The sequence below is a fragment of the Saccostrea cucullata genome, unplaced genomic scaffold (genome assembly GCF_032062105.1).
Source record: "Saccostrea cucullata isolate Sc308-1 unplaced genomic scaffold, CSIRO_AGI_Scuc_v1 ctg8116, whole genome shotgun sequence".
Classification (NCBI taxonomy): domain Eukaryota; kingdom Metazoa; phylum Mollusca; class Bivalvia; order Ostreida; family Ostreidae; genus Saccostrea; species Saccostrea cuccullata.
Window position 1 is genome coordinate 1 of NW_026927080.1, and position 15,523 is coordinate 15,523.

General features: G+C 35.4%; 1 protein-coding gene and 1 non-coding gene across 2 annotated transcripts; one reads left to right on the plus strand and one right to left on the minus strand.

The window, feature by feature from the left end:
- Positions 1-6: 6 nt before the first annotated feature.
- On the minus strand, positions 7-13,927 carry LOC134273404 (alanine--tRNA ligase, mitochondrial-like; the record flags this gene model as incomplete). The annotated part of the gene is given in 14 exon segments (XM_062755601.1): positions 7-35; positions 37-87; positions 89-152; positions 352-448; positions 1,236-1,384; positions 1,948-2,059; positions 2,148-2,186; positions 2,510-2,615; positions 6,356-6,504; positions 11,537-11,681; positions 12,176-12,370; positions 12,681-12,826; positions 12,925-13,113; positions 13,703-13,927. Coding segments are annotated over 14 exon segments (1,696 nt in total), but the record flags the coding sequence as incomplete, so codon positions are not given.
- Positions 13,928-14,261: 334 nt separating this feature from the next.
- On the plus strand, positions 14,262-14,343 carry Trnas-aga (transfer RNA serine (anticodon AGA)). Its single transcript has one exon. It is a non-coding gene; the product is annotated as a tRNA-Ser (tRNA).
- The last annotated feature ends 1,180 nt before the right edge of the window (positions 14,344-15,523 follow it).

Genomic DNA, 15,523 nt, shown 5'->3' on the forward strand with positions numbered 1-15,523 from the left:
CATTCCTAAGGACTCCTGTATCCCCCGCTTGTCCCCGACTCGCTGTAGTAGCAGGTTTTATCCAGAATCACCAGCTCGTTCCCACTCGGACCTCTGTAGACTGCCCTGACACAGGATCCCCACTACCGTGGTGTCCGACAAATCTGGAAAATCTACAAAACCAAAAACCGTTTCTTCAGATTAATATCGGAGCTAACATCTCTGGACCCCAACACTTCAGAAGTGACAACGCAATTTTGGTTTTGATTAATTTTAGGGGATATTTAATAACATGAAGATTCCAAATCTGAAGAAAAAAAAAAATCCTGTTTCAGAATGCCAGTACCGGTAATTAAACAGAGCACTGCTTACCATAAGTTGATTGGGTCCCTTTGTACAAGTATTTGTAGTGGTCATCTGTTCTTGGTATATTCTTTTCTTTCAGGCTGCAAGCAATGTGGATTTGCTCCTAGGAAAACAAATGGTTAAGAATGATAACTCAAAGCTAAATGAAAGTTTTAAATCCTCACCTTGGCTAACATGAAATTTAGATATCACACAGTTTGGAAGTTGTTTAGATGTTACAAGAGAAAAAGGAAAGAATAAATTAAAAAAAAATAACTTTCAATTTATACACAGAATATAAATATTGTATTTTTAGTGCTTTACTTAGAATGTACAAAACACTGAACTGGTTATAAGGTCTTTTAGGAATTTTTGTTTTCAAAGCTTTTTCAAACGTTCAGGTTCTTTTTATTTTAAAACATTTCAGTAGTTGAAGTTTTATATTACCGGTAGTGACTTTGATCCCCACAATGTACAGTACACTTTTAATATTTTAGGGTGTTTTAGTATACTGTAAAATCATATATTTTCGTGGGGTCAAATTTTCGTGGTTTCAGGAAAATATCTTGGTTCATGGGGATTTGATTTCGTGGATCAAGAAATAATGAGTGCTTACGTATGTGCCATTTTATATTTCGTGGTGGTCATGAATTCGTGGGTCTCGTCATACCTCAAAAACAATGAAAATTAACCCCCACAAAAATTTGTGATTTCATAGTATAAGGTCTTTTAGTTATCCTTTATTTTTTACACACATACATGCTCAAGTGTATTTTAATATTAAGCACATTAGAGTGTCTTATAATTATAATGTGCCATAGAAATTATTGCATTGCATTGTATACATATTGTAGATTTATAAAGGATATTCTCTTATAAATTCCTATCAGAAATATCTACAGTAAACTGACCTCCTGGACTGCCTGTTTGTCTGTCTGTTCCTCCAAGCCTCGTTTTGATACTGGTAGAGATAGCTGATGTTTTTGTGCCAGATCTTCCAGGATCTCCATGGGAACGGGAGCTCCATAGTGACCAGACAACAAATCATGGTACTCTGAGTCTAAATTTAAAAAAAAAATGATGAGCTTCAAGGTTTTTTATATATCTACATGTATTATTGACATGTTGATTCCCTGAAAAAATATGATTATCTTTTCCAGACCTGTTTACCCATATAGTTGTCTTTCAGTATTTTTGATTAGATTTGTCAGTGAGATTGTTTGCATTTGCCAATAGCATTTCACTTCCCATCAATTTAACATATATTAAAAGATAACAACTGCTTTTCTGATTACAAAAACATGGTTTAACATCATGGTCTTTGTCATTGTATAATACCACAGCATTTTGGCAACCCAACATCATTTATATGTTTAATTCTTTCTCTTGTTTAGTGATTAAGAAGCATTTAACTATTAAAGACAGATCATAAAGAAAAGTAACTGATAAATTCCAATCAAACATATTTCCGATTTCCGTATTTTCATGATAGTAAAACGTGAGACATATTTTAAACTCAAAATCCGTACAAAATACGGCGAAATTGTTAGAGTAAAAAGGTCTGCTTTTCACTCTGTTATTCAGAATATTTATGAAAACCACAAAATAATCAATTTGAATTGCCATTGATATGTCCGGAGGTCTTCCTTTTCCTGAGGAATTTGTTGAAGGCCCTGACTCCCTGCTCCTGTGTTTTATAATAATGCCCCTCTGATTCATTGATCACGTCTTTTACCTGCTCAGACAGAAGAAAGATCAAATCAATATGTTTACCTGTATGTACTGAACTGTTTTTATAGAGAATTGACAGACATTTTATTTACCCTTTTACAACTGGCATTCAGCTCTGGGTGGGCAGCCCCCTACAGTGTACAGAGTCAATGTAAACATTAGAGTAACAATAATGTTCAATTGTTAGAGTACCAGAGTTATTCTGGCAGAGTAATAACATTCTATGAATGTTTACTGAAGGACAGTTACTTCACAGTGTATGTACAGTGTTGGTGCAATACTGTACATACACTATTTAAATATTGAATTAAATTTAAATGTGTTCAATTTAAAGTACATATTAGAGTCAAACAAGAATGGTACCTATATGGTACATACTGAGCAGATAGAATGGTACAGAATGGTATAACATACTGACCAGCTAGAATGGTATAGAATGGTATAACATACTGACCAGGCTGTCCACTATGATGTCCACTAGGCTGGAGATGTAGCCGGGCCTGATGTCTAGAACTTTGGCTGACTGAAGACATCGGTACAGAACAGACCTCACTTTGTGTCTAACAGAAAAAAAAAATTTACAGTACAGTCCTGACATCATCTATGCCAGAAAACAAAATATACAGAACAGACCTTAGTTTGTGTCTGCCAGAAGAAAACAAAATAGGCCTATACAGTACAGTCCTCAGCTTTTTTCTACCAGGGAAAAAATCATGTAATACAGACCTCTACATGGTAGTCTCTACCAAAAAACAAATCACACAATGTTGATCTCACTTAATCCAGCAGGATTCACCCTTACCCATGTGTGCCTAATTCATCTGGCAGGATTTATCCTTACTCATGTGTATCTAATTTATCTGGCAGGATTCATCCTTACCTATATGTGTCTACAGATAATTTATCTGGCAGGATTCATCCTTAGCCATGTTTGTCTAATTTATCTGGCAGGATTTATCCTTACTCATGTGTGTCTAATTTATCTGGCAGGATTAATCCTTACTCATGTGTGTCTAATTTATCTGGCGAGATTCTTTCTTACTCATGTGTGTCTAATTAATTTGGCAGGATTCATCCTTACCTATATGTGTCTACTGATAATTTATCTAGCAGGATTCATCCTTACCCTTGTGTGTCTAATATATATGGCAGGATTTATCTTTACTCATGTGTGTCTAATTTATCTGGCAGGATTCACCCTTACTCATGTGTGTCTAATTTATCTGGCAGGATTTATCCTTACCCTTGTGTGTCTAATTTATCTGGCAGGATTCATCCTTACCCATGTGTGTCTAATTTATCTGGCAGGATTCATCCTTGCCCTTGTGTGTCTAATTTATCTGGCAGGATTTATCCTTACTCATGTGTGTCTTATTTATCTGGCAGGACTCACCCTTACTCATGCGTGTCTAATTTACCTGGCAGGATTCACCCTTGCTGTGAGGGTCCTGTGAGGGTCTGCTGTATCTAGCAGTATTTCCCCAACCTTTCTTGGTCTACATTATCTGGCAGGACATTCCATTATCATTCATCTTTTACCCTTGAGGGTCTACTTTAGCTGAGAGAATTTCCATCTACCCACAAGGGTCTGTTTTTTCTGATAGAAGTTCCCCTTACCCATGTTGGTCTGCTTTATCTGAAAGAATTTCCCTTTACCCATGAGGGTCTGTTTTATGTGAAGGATTTCCCCTTACCCATGTTGGTCTGCTTTATCTGAAAGAATTTCCCTTTACCCATGAGGGTCTGTTTTATGTGAAGGATTTCCCCTTACCCATGTTGGTCTGCTTTATCTGAAAGAATTTCCCTTTATCCATGAGGGTCTGTTTTATGTGAAGGATTTCCCCTTACCTATGAGGGTCTGTTTTATGTGAAGGATTTCCCCTTACTCATGAGGATCTGTTTTATGTGAAGAATTTCCCCTTACCTATGAGGATCTGTTTTATGTGAAGGATTTCCCCTTACCCATGAAGGTCTGCTTTATCTGATAGAAGTTCCCCTTACCCATGAGGGTCTGCTTCATCTGATACAAGTTCCCCTTACCCATGAGGGTCAGCTTTATCTGACATTTCCCTTACCCATCTGGATATATTTTATCTGTTAGAATTTCCCCTTACCCATGAGGGTCTGTTTTATCTGATAGAATTTCCCCTTACCCATTATCTATGCCAGAAAACAAAATATACAGAACAGACCTTAGTTTGTGTCTGCCAGAAGAAAACAAAATAGGCCTATACAGTACAGTCCTCAGCTTTTTTCTACCAGGGAAAAAATCATGTAATACAGACCTCTACATGGTAGTCTCTACCAAAAAACAAATCACACAATGTTGATCTCACTTAATCCAGCAGGATTAATCCTTACCCATGTATGCCTAATTCATCTGGCAGGATTTATCCTTACTCATGTGTATCTAATTTATCTGGCAGGATTCATCCTTACCTATATGTGTCTACTGATAATTTATCTAGCAGGATTCATCCTTAGCCATGTTTGTCTAATTTAACTGACAGGATTTATCCTTACTCATGTTTGTCTAATTTATCTGGCAGGATTAATCCTTACTCATGTGTGTCTAATTTATCTGGCGAGATTCTTTCCTACTCATGTGTGTCTAATTACTGTAGAAGTACTTTTTTCCGTGTGGTATTAATTTACGCTATGTACGCGGTCATAAATTTTCCGCAGAAATTTGTCCAAGCGTACTAAATGTAAATGCAAGGCATATAGTGATAGTGTAAGAAATCCGCGTAATTTTCTACCCGCGGATTAAATAGAAATTGAGATTCCGCGGAATTATGACCCCGTGGAAAAAAATACGTCTACAGTAATCTGGCAGGATTCATCCTTACCCATGTGTGTCTAATTTATCTGGCAGGATTCATCCTTACTCATGTGTGTCTAATTTATCTGGCAGGATTTATCCTTACCCTTGTGTGTCTAATTTATCTGGCAGGATTCATCCTTACCCATGTGTGTCTAATTTATCTGGCAGGATTCATCATTACCCATGTGTGTCTAATTTATCTGGCAGGATTCATCCTTGCCCTTGTGTGTCTGATTTATCTGGCAGGATTTATCCTTACTCATGTGTGTCTTATTTATCTGGCAGGACTCACCCTTACTCATGCGTGTCTAATTTACCTGGCAGGATTCACCCTTGCCTGTGAGGGTCTGCTGTATCTAGCAGTATTTCCCCAACCTTTCTTGGTCTACATTATCTGGCAGGACATTCCATTATCATTCATCTTTTACCCTTGAGGGTCTACTTTAGCTGAGAGAATTTCCATCTACCCACAAGGGTCTGTTTTTTCTGATAGAAGTTCCCCTTACCCATGTTGGTCTGCTTTATCTGAAAGAATTTCCCCTTATCCATGAGGGTCTGTTTTATGTGAAGGATTTCCCCTTACCCTTGTTGGTCTGCTTTATCTGAAGGAATTTCCCCTTAACCATGAGGGTCTGTTTTATGTGAAGGATTTTCCCTTACCCATGTTGGTCTGCTTTATCTGAAAGAATTTCCCCTTAACCATGAGGGTCTGTTTTATGTGAAGGATTTCCCCTTACCCTTGTTGGTCTACTTTATCTGAAAGAATTTCCCCTTAACCATGAGGGTCTGTTTTATGTGAAGAATTTCCCCTTACCTATGAGGGTCTGTTTTATGTGAAGGATTTCCCCTTACCCATGAGGGTCTGTTTTATCCGATAGAAGTTCCCCTTACCCATGAGGGTCTGCTTTATCTGGCAGAATTTCCTCTTACCCATCTGGATATATTTTATCTGATAGAAGTTCCCCTTACCCATGAGTCTCTGCTTCATCTGACAGTATTTCCCCTTACCCATGAGTCTCTGCTTTATCTGACAATATTTCCCCTTACCCATCTGGATATGTTTTATCTGAAAGAAGTTCCCCTTACCCATGTGGATTTGCTTTATCTGGCAGAATTTCCCCTTACCCATGATGCTCTGCTTTATCTGACAGAATTTCCCCTTACCCATGGGGGTCTGCTTTATCTGACATATTTTCCCTTTACCCATGGGGGTCTGCTTTATCTGACATATTTTCCCCTTACCCATGGGGGTCTGCTTTATCTGACATATTTTCCCCTTACCCATGGGGGTCTGCTTTATCTGACATATTTTCCCCTTACCCATGGGGGTCTGCTTTATCTGACATATTTTCCCCTTACCCATGGGGGTCTGCTTTATCTGACATATTTTCCCCTTACCCATGGGGGTCTGCTTTATCTGACATATTTTCCCCTTACCCATGGGGGTCTGCTTTATCTGACATATTTTCCCCTTACCCATGAGGGTCTGCTTTATCCGGCAGGATTCCTTCGGACAGACACACTGTTAGCATACGCATGTGATCGACTACAATCCTGTAGGCTGTGTCCTTTCCCAGGGGATCCTGGGAGCCAATCCTTCCTTCATATGACGGTACACCACAGTCCTACAAAGGAAATTTTCTCAACTTCAGGAACCATACAGCTCATACAAATTTTAAAGCTTAAAATGTAAATTATGAGTAAATTTGTGAACTTAATTTGTTCAAACTAAAGACACTGTTACAACTTTTTCCCAAGTTTTCCATTGTATATATATTTTTTCAAAAAGTGACCTTGATTTTGCTAAAATGACCTTGGTTCAAGAAAATAACACACTTCTAGTCAAAGTAACTTTTTGTGTGAATTATAAACTTCTCCACATTAAACTTATAGACTGAACATAAACACTTCCCAGTGAATTGACCTTGAATAATTGTTATGATTTACCCACAGCTAATGAGTATTTGTTTGTATGAAGTACTGTAAATTCCTAAATATACGCGTGGAATTAATTATCGCATGATTTCGCAAGAAGCACCACTCGCGAAATAAAATTACTCGTTTTTATTTTTATGGTGCTACAAACAATGTAAATTCCCTTGATGAACTGCCCATTCGCGAATTATTATTCTCGCGATTTGACGTTGAAGAGGCCTCCAAAAAAGCAAAAACCCCCCTTATAAAAAGTACTCGCGAAAAATTTGAGCCGTTCGCAAAAACCCCCCTTATGTCAAAAATTTTCGAAAATGACTTTTTTCTTGAAAAATGATGTAGAACCTTAGGTGAAAATAACCTGTAAATATTACAGGTGTATCTCGCTCCGTTACGGATTTACAGGTATTCAAAGTGTGCATCATTTATACGGCCGACGTCATATTTTATAAATTTTCTTTTGTAGCGACGTCGACGTTATAGCGACGTAATAAAAATATGAATTACGTATACGCAATAACTTCGCATTGTATTGCCGTTCTGCTTAATATATATAAGCTTAATTTGTTGTAAACATTTTTTTCTTTTTTATGAAAAATCTCAGTTCTTTTCTGATATTAATTAAAAATATGCCAATGGAGTTCAAATAGTCCTATAATTCGCTGCTGACTTAGAGAAAACATCACAAATAATTGATAGGTCTTTTATTAAGTAAAATTCACTTTCAATTTTACCGCTTAAGTTCAGCCCAAATCTTTCAAAACCAGCAACAACAAAAAATATTTTAGTTCCCATCAATTTATTTTTGATAATTGATTTTACTTGTCCAACCTTTGCCTTCAAAACAATGACCAAGAGACAGCATTAAGGGACAGGGGCTTGCTCTTTTGTTAATGAACACGACATATGGAATTTGTAATGTATGATATATCAATGTAAATGATGATTACCAATTATCCTTTTTTTCTAAATGCTCAATTACATATGCATTTTCTTTGCTTAATTATGTCCTCATTTGTTAAAAAATATCAGAAGGAAAGGGGGGGGGGGCGGCTGCAATGAAAGAATAAATATATAAGCACTAGTATGACGGCAATTTAGACTATAGATATATACATGTTAAATCTGTAATTTATGAATAGTTAAAGTGTACTTTTCAGATTATGAAATAACTAATAAAAACATGGCCCGAAAAACTGAGAAAATGAGCAAAGCTTTTGATTCAGCTTTTAAAAAAAAATTGTATATTTTCTACAGTACAATCACGTACATGTAATTAATATATAGAAGATTGCCAAACATACAGCCCCATATATATCTAACAACAAAATTATGAGAGTCGATCCTCTTGTGCTATACGCATAGATCTATGAAAGTGAAAGTTAGACATACTTTCTCAATATTTACGTCAGTTATACGATCCGTATGAGATTTTAAAAACATACATGTCACAGTTTTGTTTTTTTTTTTTTTGTTTGTTTTTTTTTTTTTTAAAAACAACAGGTTGTTATGAGGCAAGTTTCACAGGTCAACACTTATAACATATCATGAAGGTCCTCTGAAAATGTACCAGTTAGTCAAAAGCTAAAAGAAATATTTTAGAGACTAAGAAAAATGTGTAAGTCAGGGGCCTATTCAGAGCAGCTTTTTAAGTCCTCGACACAAATGTACAATATTTGATTACCGTCTTCATACAAAAAAAAACACATAAAGAAATTGTATAGAAAAGAGAACATGTTTTACGTGCGAAATCTGCACATTGGACTGTCTTTCGAATAAAATGCTTCTCATATATATATTAGTAAAATATATTCTATCCCAGTCTACCCAACATTTTACACACATACAAAGAAGTTCCATTGTGTGCAGAAGGGGGAGGAATGCTGGCCATTCTCTGTCACTTCACTAACATCAAATATTCGAACATCTGACCATCCGTACCAACTTACAAAGAGTCCACGTGTTCTGAAAGCGGGGGGAGGAGTTGTAGATTACTTTTGTGTTAGTCTTCTAGTTAAATTTACATGGAGACCGGTCCTTCGGATGAGTCTGTATAAACCGCGGTCCCGTGTCGCAGTTAGTGCTGGCACGAAAAAGATCCCTCACTGCTCAAAGGACCTGAGTGCCGGTTATAAGACAATATTTGCAGCTCTCCATCGGCAAGTGGTGACGTCTCCATATTTATGAGTTTAAAATTCTCGAGATGGACGTTTAACAACATACAAACAATCAATATATTTAAATTTAAACATTGAAGTTTCACAAGTTACCTAGAACCTTTGTTTATATAAGATATTTCCGAAGTTATCTAGAAACCTTTTTTATACAAGATATATCCGACTTTTGTGTTTGACATCTGTAGCGGACAGTATATAGGGAACTTACACTGCCACACTACTGAGCTAGTTTTTCTAGTGATGCGGTAGAGCCTCTCTATTTCAGTCAAGTTAAGCAACGGCGAGCCTGTTTAACCATTGGATGGGTGACCGCTCAAAAACATGGAAAGCCATGGAAATGAATGAGTCATAGGCCTATCTAAATGACGTGCAAAAATTTAGGAGCTTTTCAGACAAACATAATTATTATGTACATTTTGTGTTGTCAACATCATTCAATTAATGATTTGTTTGTATCTTTCATTTAGCACTTTAAACTGAAATTCTACATGTATCATTGCAAACGTAATTTGAACAGCAAATTAAAATTGCATCTTTTATACAACCATTTCCATCATTCTATTGTCTCCTGATAGGATTTCAATATATTGATAAAATAAACTTCACTATTAATTCTCATTTTATTTTTTCCACATTTGCATCTACAATGTGAAAGAGTTGCACTAAAATGATAACGTTTAAATATTTTCCCATGAGCATGCGTTTAAAAAACATGCCAGATGGTTTTTCAAACTATTCGACAAAAGTGTTAAAAATGATAAATACTCTTAGTTTTCTGATTTTCCAAGATCTAGCAATGTGGAAAAATAATCAGGTTATGTTCACCTGCATGTGATCTACCTGGTGAAATTACGAACATTTACTTCTTGCCACGTTAGACGAAACGTAGATCGGGAAAATCCAAACTGATTAAAATATTTTGGAAATGTATTTTTTTTTCACTCTATTTACAATCAGGTGAACAAATAATGTGCTTACAATCATGCACATAAAAAACAAATCTGGGGGGCTGCATGGGGGCCCCTCTCCGCATTTTTTCTGAAAGTAAATTTTCACTGTTAACATCAGCATCCAGTGATGCCGGAGAGGGGGGGGGGGGGGGGGGGGTTAGAATAACTTGACTAGCAATTAGATGAATAATGTAGGTGTGGATGCGTGTCAAATACGGTATTTTTCAGAACTTCCACAAATTTGTAAAAAGATACATGTATGTACATGTATTTATTTCTATATATGCTTTATTACATTATATTCTTATAATTTTTTGGTGGTGGTGTTGGGAAGGGGGGGGGTGTTACAACGGTATTAACAAGTTATCAGTCTGTTCAACACAAAACAAAAAAGGAGAATGTCGGATATACGTCTTTTCAATTAATGTAGCTTTGTTAGCAAGGAAGATATAATAAAACTTTGAGAAATAACAGAACATGTAGTCTCTGTCAATTAGGTAACATAGAAGATGAATTCCATTTTGTGTTAAAATGTCCACATTACAACACATTAAGACAAAAATACATTAAATCCTACTACTCCCAAAGACCAAGCGTCTTCAAATTGGTACAGCTACTCAGTACACAGAATATAAAAGAATTATGTAATTTAGGAAAATTTTTGCAATTAGCGAATGCCTCAAGAACGGCATCTTTATCAATTTTATAGATTATCAGAAAAATTATATGCTTTGCACATGTACGTTGTATGTTTATTCCATTATTGCACGTGTTAATATGTATGTTTATTTCATTATTACATGTGTTATGTCTATGAGATGTTTGTCTCTCGACTTCAATAAAACTGAACTGAAGAACTAATTGTCACCCCGAATTTAGATCTGGCATTGGTGTGGTTTAACAATTCTGTCATTCAGTTTTGATTGGTGTTAATTCCCGTGCAGTTTTCTTGACATGTGATTAAGTCCAAACAATTTTCGCCAAGACTTCGGATTAAAAAAAAAAAAAAAACATATTTCAAACTACTCTTCCTTCCGTTTTAAAAATATTTTTACACTCAATATCATCATTGCATGTAATTATTTTTTGTCGTTGTTGAATAAGAAAGAGTCGTAAATCTGAATTTTAAACAACAGTTCCATGTTTTATTTAGTTTAACTGAAAACTTATATTGTACATGGAACAGAATAATTGTCGAAGTGTTGACAAGTGTTATGTATTTAATCAGAACACTCTTAGGTCATTTTAATGTTTAATGCACATGTAGTTTGACAACAATCAGAGTAAGATATGTTATGAAATAGACAATAGTCATGAAAGAAATTATGCAGAAAGCACAACGGAGAAAATTCTGTGACGTAAAACAAAGCATATAGTTGGAACGCAGTCAGTGCGCGATATATTTTGATCGCAGTTTTTGTTGCAAAACAATGACGTCGCTTTTTCTATTGTGACGTAAAATTTTGTCAGATTTCATAAGGGGGGTTTTTGCTTGGAACGGCTCATTTATCCATGAGTAAGTTATTATACTGGACTCATATTTTGTACTTTTATGCCAGTGTCCTGAAACTTGACATAATGATACTGATGATAATTACTTTGTGGATGGCATCAAAGACTGGCCTGAAGAGATCGGTGTCATAGTTAGAGGTGGAGCCCTGCAGGACCGCTGTGATTCTCTCCAGCCCCATCCCAGTATCTACGTGATTCTTTAGGAGTGGAACCAATGTCTGGTCTCCTTGTCTGAAAAAAAATCAGTCACCACTTAAAACATTGAAATACTAATATTGTTTTTCCATTGACTATGTTACAATTTCAAAGTGTCAAAAGTGTGGCAAAGTGCTACCTTTTTATTCCTTTGTGAAGATAGTAAAAAAAAAAAAAACTCCCTGTTATAAGAAAATAAACCATCTGGACATAAATTCTTTCTTTTCTTCTGATGAATTCATAGGACAAATTTTATATAAGATCTAATGACTAAAACCAAAACTATAAACTTACTAGTACTTTAAATTCTTTTAAGATGTTAAAATAATAATCAGGTAAAAATTCCAAGCATAAAAATCTTTCTAAAAAAAGATTAAAACCATTTTCAAATTAACATAGAAAAAAAGGTATTTGCAAAATTACATATTGATTTCAATTGTATTAAGTTCATTTGTAAAATGGGGCCCTGGTCTTTACTCTAGACACGTGATTTTAATTCAATTTTTCCCACACACCTGGTCTTTCTTTACCTGTTGAACTGCATAAAAACAAGATTCCAGATCTCCACCACCTCTGGCGAGCCAGTGTTGACTAGATGTGGTACACGGCGGTATCCTGGGTGGTGGTCAAAGTGGATCTCAGTACAGGGCCCACAGGGACCAGTCTGTCCCATGTCCCAGAAATTGTCCCTCATCCCAAAGGGCAAAACATGGCTCTTATCAACTCTAGGATGTATAAATAGGTTACAAGACTACTGAAATCAAATTTGTTAATTTACAATCCATACACTAGAACAACTTTAAAAACACATAAACACACATTTTTATGAGTACAATCTTCAGAATCATTCTTTTCCATCAATGTTTACACCATATATGAAAAATATTTTTTTATTGTTGCAATTTCCAATGTAATTTGGATATAATTAAGATTTCCATATAGAAATATTTCATAAATCATAATGTACTATATAAAAAAAACTACAATTACAAATACATGTATATGTACAGTGTACCAAACTGTCTCTAATCTTACCCTAAACTTAGCCATATGTCTCTTGTTTCTAAATCCTCCTGTAACTGCATGGAGTCATCCCCCTTGAAGTATGTGAAATAAAGTGAAGTCAGAGGAATTTTATAGACATCCCTTAACAGTTCCAGGGCTAAGGCACAGGCATCTCTCTAGAATAAAATAAAGTGATGAAACAAAGGAAACTCTTTCACTGATAACATGAACAAAAATAAATGTTATTAAACACAGGTAATTAACACTGGTTTACCTTGAAGTAATCTCCAAAAGACCAGCTACCGAGCATTTCAAAAAAAGTGTGATGAGTAAGGTCAAGGCCAACATCCTCAAGGTCATTGTGCTTGCCTCCCACACGGACACACTTCTGACTGTTGGCCACTCTCCTGTATGAGGCCATGGGACTACCCTCCTCCACGTCATTCAGAAATATTGGTTTGAACTGAAATAAAATTCACATCTTGTATGGTGTGGTACTTCCATTTTGTAGAACTTATACTCATTTCTTTTCCATTGTTATTAAGTCTTTTCACTATTTATGGTACAAAACTCTAAAATAGAATTTAAAAACTGAAAAATAAAAGTTGTTCAAGAATTCTACTACCATCTAAGATGTTAGTCTTAGTCACAAGTTCTCTTGTAAGATGGGCCCCAAAAGTATATCTATGTATTGCACAGATAGCTAGTATCTAGGTGAGCTAGATTCTATTCATTGAGAGAGCAAGTCAAGAATAATGTTGTAAATCTAAAAAAAACAGGAAAATTCTGATTTGATAAAAAAAAAAAAAATGTTTGAAATAACCATGTGCCCAAGAGCCCAAGATACACAATTTGACTGCCAATCATAATTTAAATGTATTGTAGCACTACTGGGTCTGTTATTATAATTAAATGTTCACTTTGCCATAGCCGAAATGTCAACATTGGGCAAAGATGTCAATGAGGTGAGGTGTCATTGGGCCGAGGTGCCTGACATTTAACAAATGTAGGGTAGTCACAGAGTTATGAGTTTAGACAATGTTTGGTTATACCTGATTCATCCCCGCATTGATGAAGTAGGACCCCTCCCCTTTCTTGGCAATGATGGAGGAGGATGGAACAAACTGATGATCATGTCGCCCACAGAAAAAATCTAAGAAAGCCGCACGCACAGAGTTAGAGGACCAACTCACGGAGCTTCTATTTCTACTAAATGACTGGTTCAAAAGTTTTCGACAGTCCCTGCATATCCTATGATGTCCTGGTATTCTGAACATTGTTAGTGATGTTAATCACACTGACAGATCTTTCCTACTTGACATAAAACTCATTGGCCAGCTGGTTGATGAATCCCTTGAATCTATATTTAATTTCTCTAATCAAACGGACTGTGGACTTTTTTTCTGTCACAACAGTTTGCAAAAATGGGTACACAGCATATTGAAATAATTACAGAGGAAATTCGAAATGATTTACCTTCTGTTGAGATTTCGAACCCGATGTTCAAAATCTCGGTAGATCCGGAGACAACCGAGTGTTCCCGGTGCTAAAAATAACTGTTAAATGTTTTAGCAGTAGACTATTTAAGTTTACCATGTGCAATCAGTACAAGTCGTCGTGGCCGAGTGGTTAAGGCGATGGACTAGAAATCCATTGGGGTCTCCCCGCGTAGGTTCGAATCCTACCGGCGACGCACTTTTTTCCCCCTCCAAATGTTATCAAAATATACTCAAGTCAAAAAAGATTTCCCTGCATATGTTATCAAATATACCCAAGTCAAGATTTTTTAAAAAGAGAAAAATTCTATATTATTTAATAAATTATAATGCATGAAAAATTGGGTAAAAAAAAAATAATCTACTCATTACAAATTATTATTAATTAACAAAGAATACTAAATTGTTCTATTTTAGAATTTTTTTTATTTTTCAAACCAAGTAAATTATGTCAGAAATATACATGTATCCAGGAAACTTTTTTTCCTTGGTATCATCTGTCTTTAAAGCAATTAAATCACTGACCCCATACCCCATTTTGGAATGGCTTTGACTTGCTCCCTATATACCCCTCCCTCCCCAAACCTCCCAAGTAAACAGGAATCTGATGTGTTAACTTTTACAACATTGACACATAGCGTAAAGGGATGCATGACTTGTCTGAATGGATGTTACTTGTTGTCGACCCACAATGCAGAGCTCCCACCAAAGGTAACTAATTGCGGTTCATGTTTTAAATGTCATAGCTCCAGGTAAAATACCCCATTAAATTGAAATAAATCTCAAAATTATTACTTTTTTATTGTTGTCTCTTTATGATTATTTATTAGAAGTTATTACAAACAAACCAAGCACACGAAAAATTGAAATAATAAAATCTGGGCTCTGTACTCTAGCTGCTTTAAATACAAAAATAAATTTGATTTTCCCACATGTTGGTTTAACTTTTTTTCCAATGACATATCATGAAATGATTATTTTGTTTTAATGTTGTGTTTTGATGGAGAAAGAAATAGGATCAGTCCTTGGTTCGATCACTATTTGAAGAGCTAGTGTGTAGGAGGAAAATTTATCCCAGAGGATGGTCCTATGAGGATTTAAAATTCAAACATTGGATTCAGTTAAAATTACTTTTTGTCCATAAGATACCTCTCTGAACTGTTTATCCTCTGGAAGTAATGGTAAGAAAAACATTTTATCTTATACTTTATTTTTGTTAGAAAGTTAATTTTGTTAATCAAAAACTAATTCATAAAAAGTTTTCAAAACATATCATCCAAAAATAATTAATTCAAATGTAGACTGGTTAAAGTATTAAACATTCAATGTTATATTTGGTTATAAAAACATTTTGTTTTAAAGTGTACTAGAGAAAAT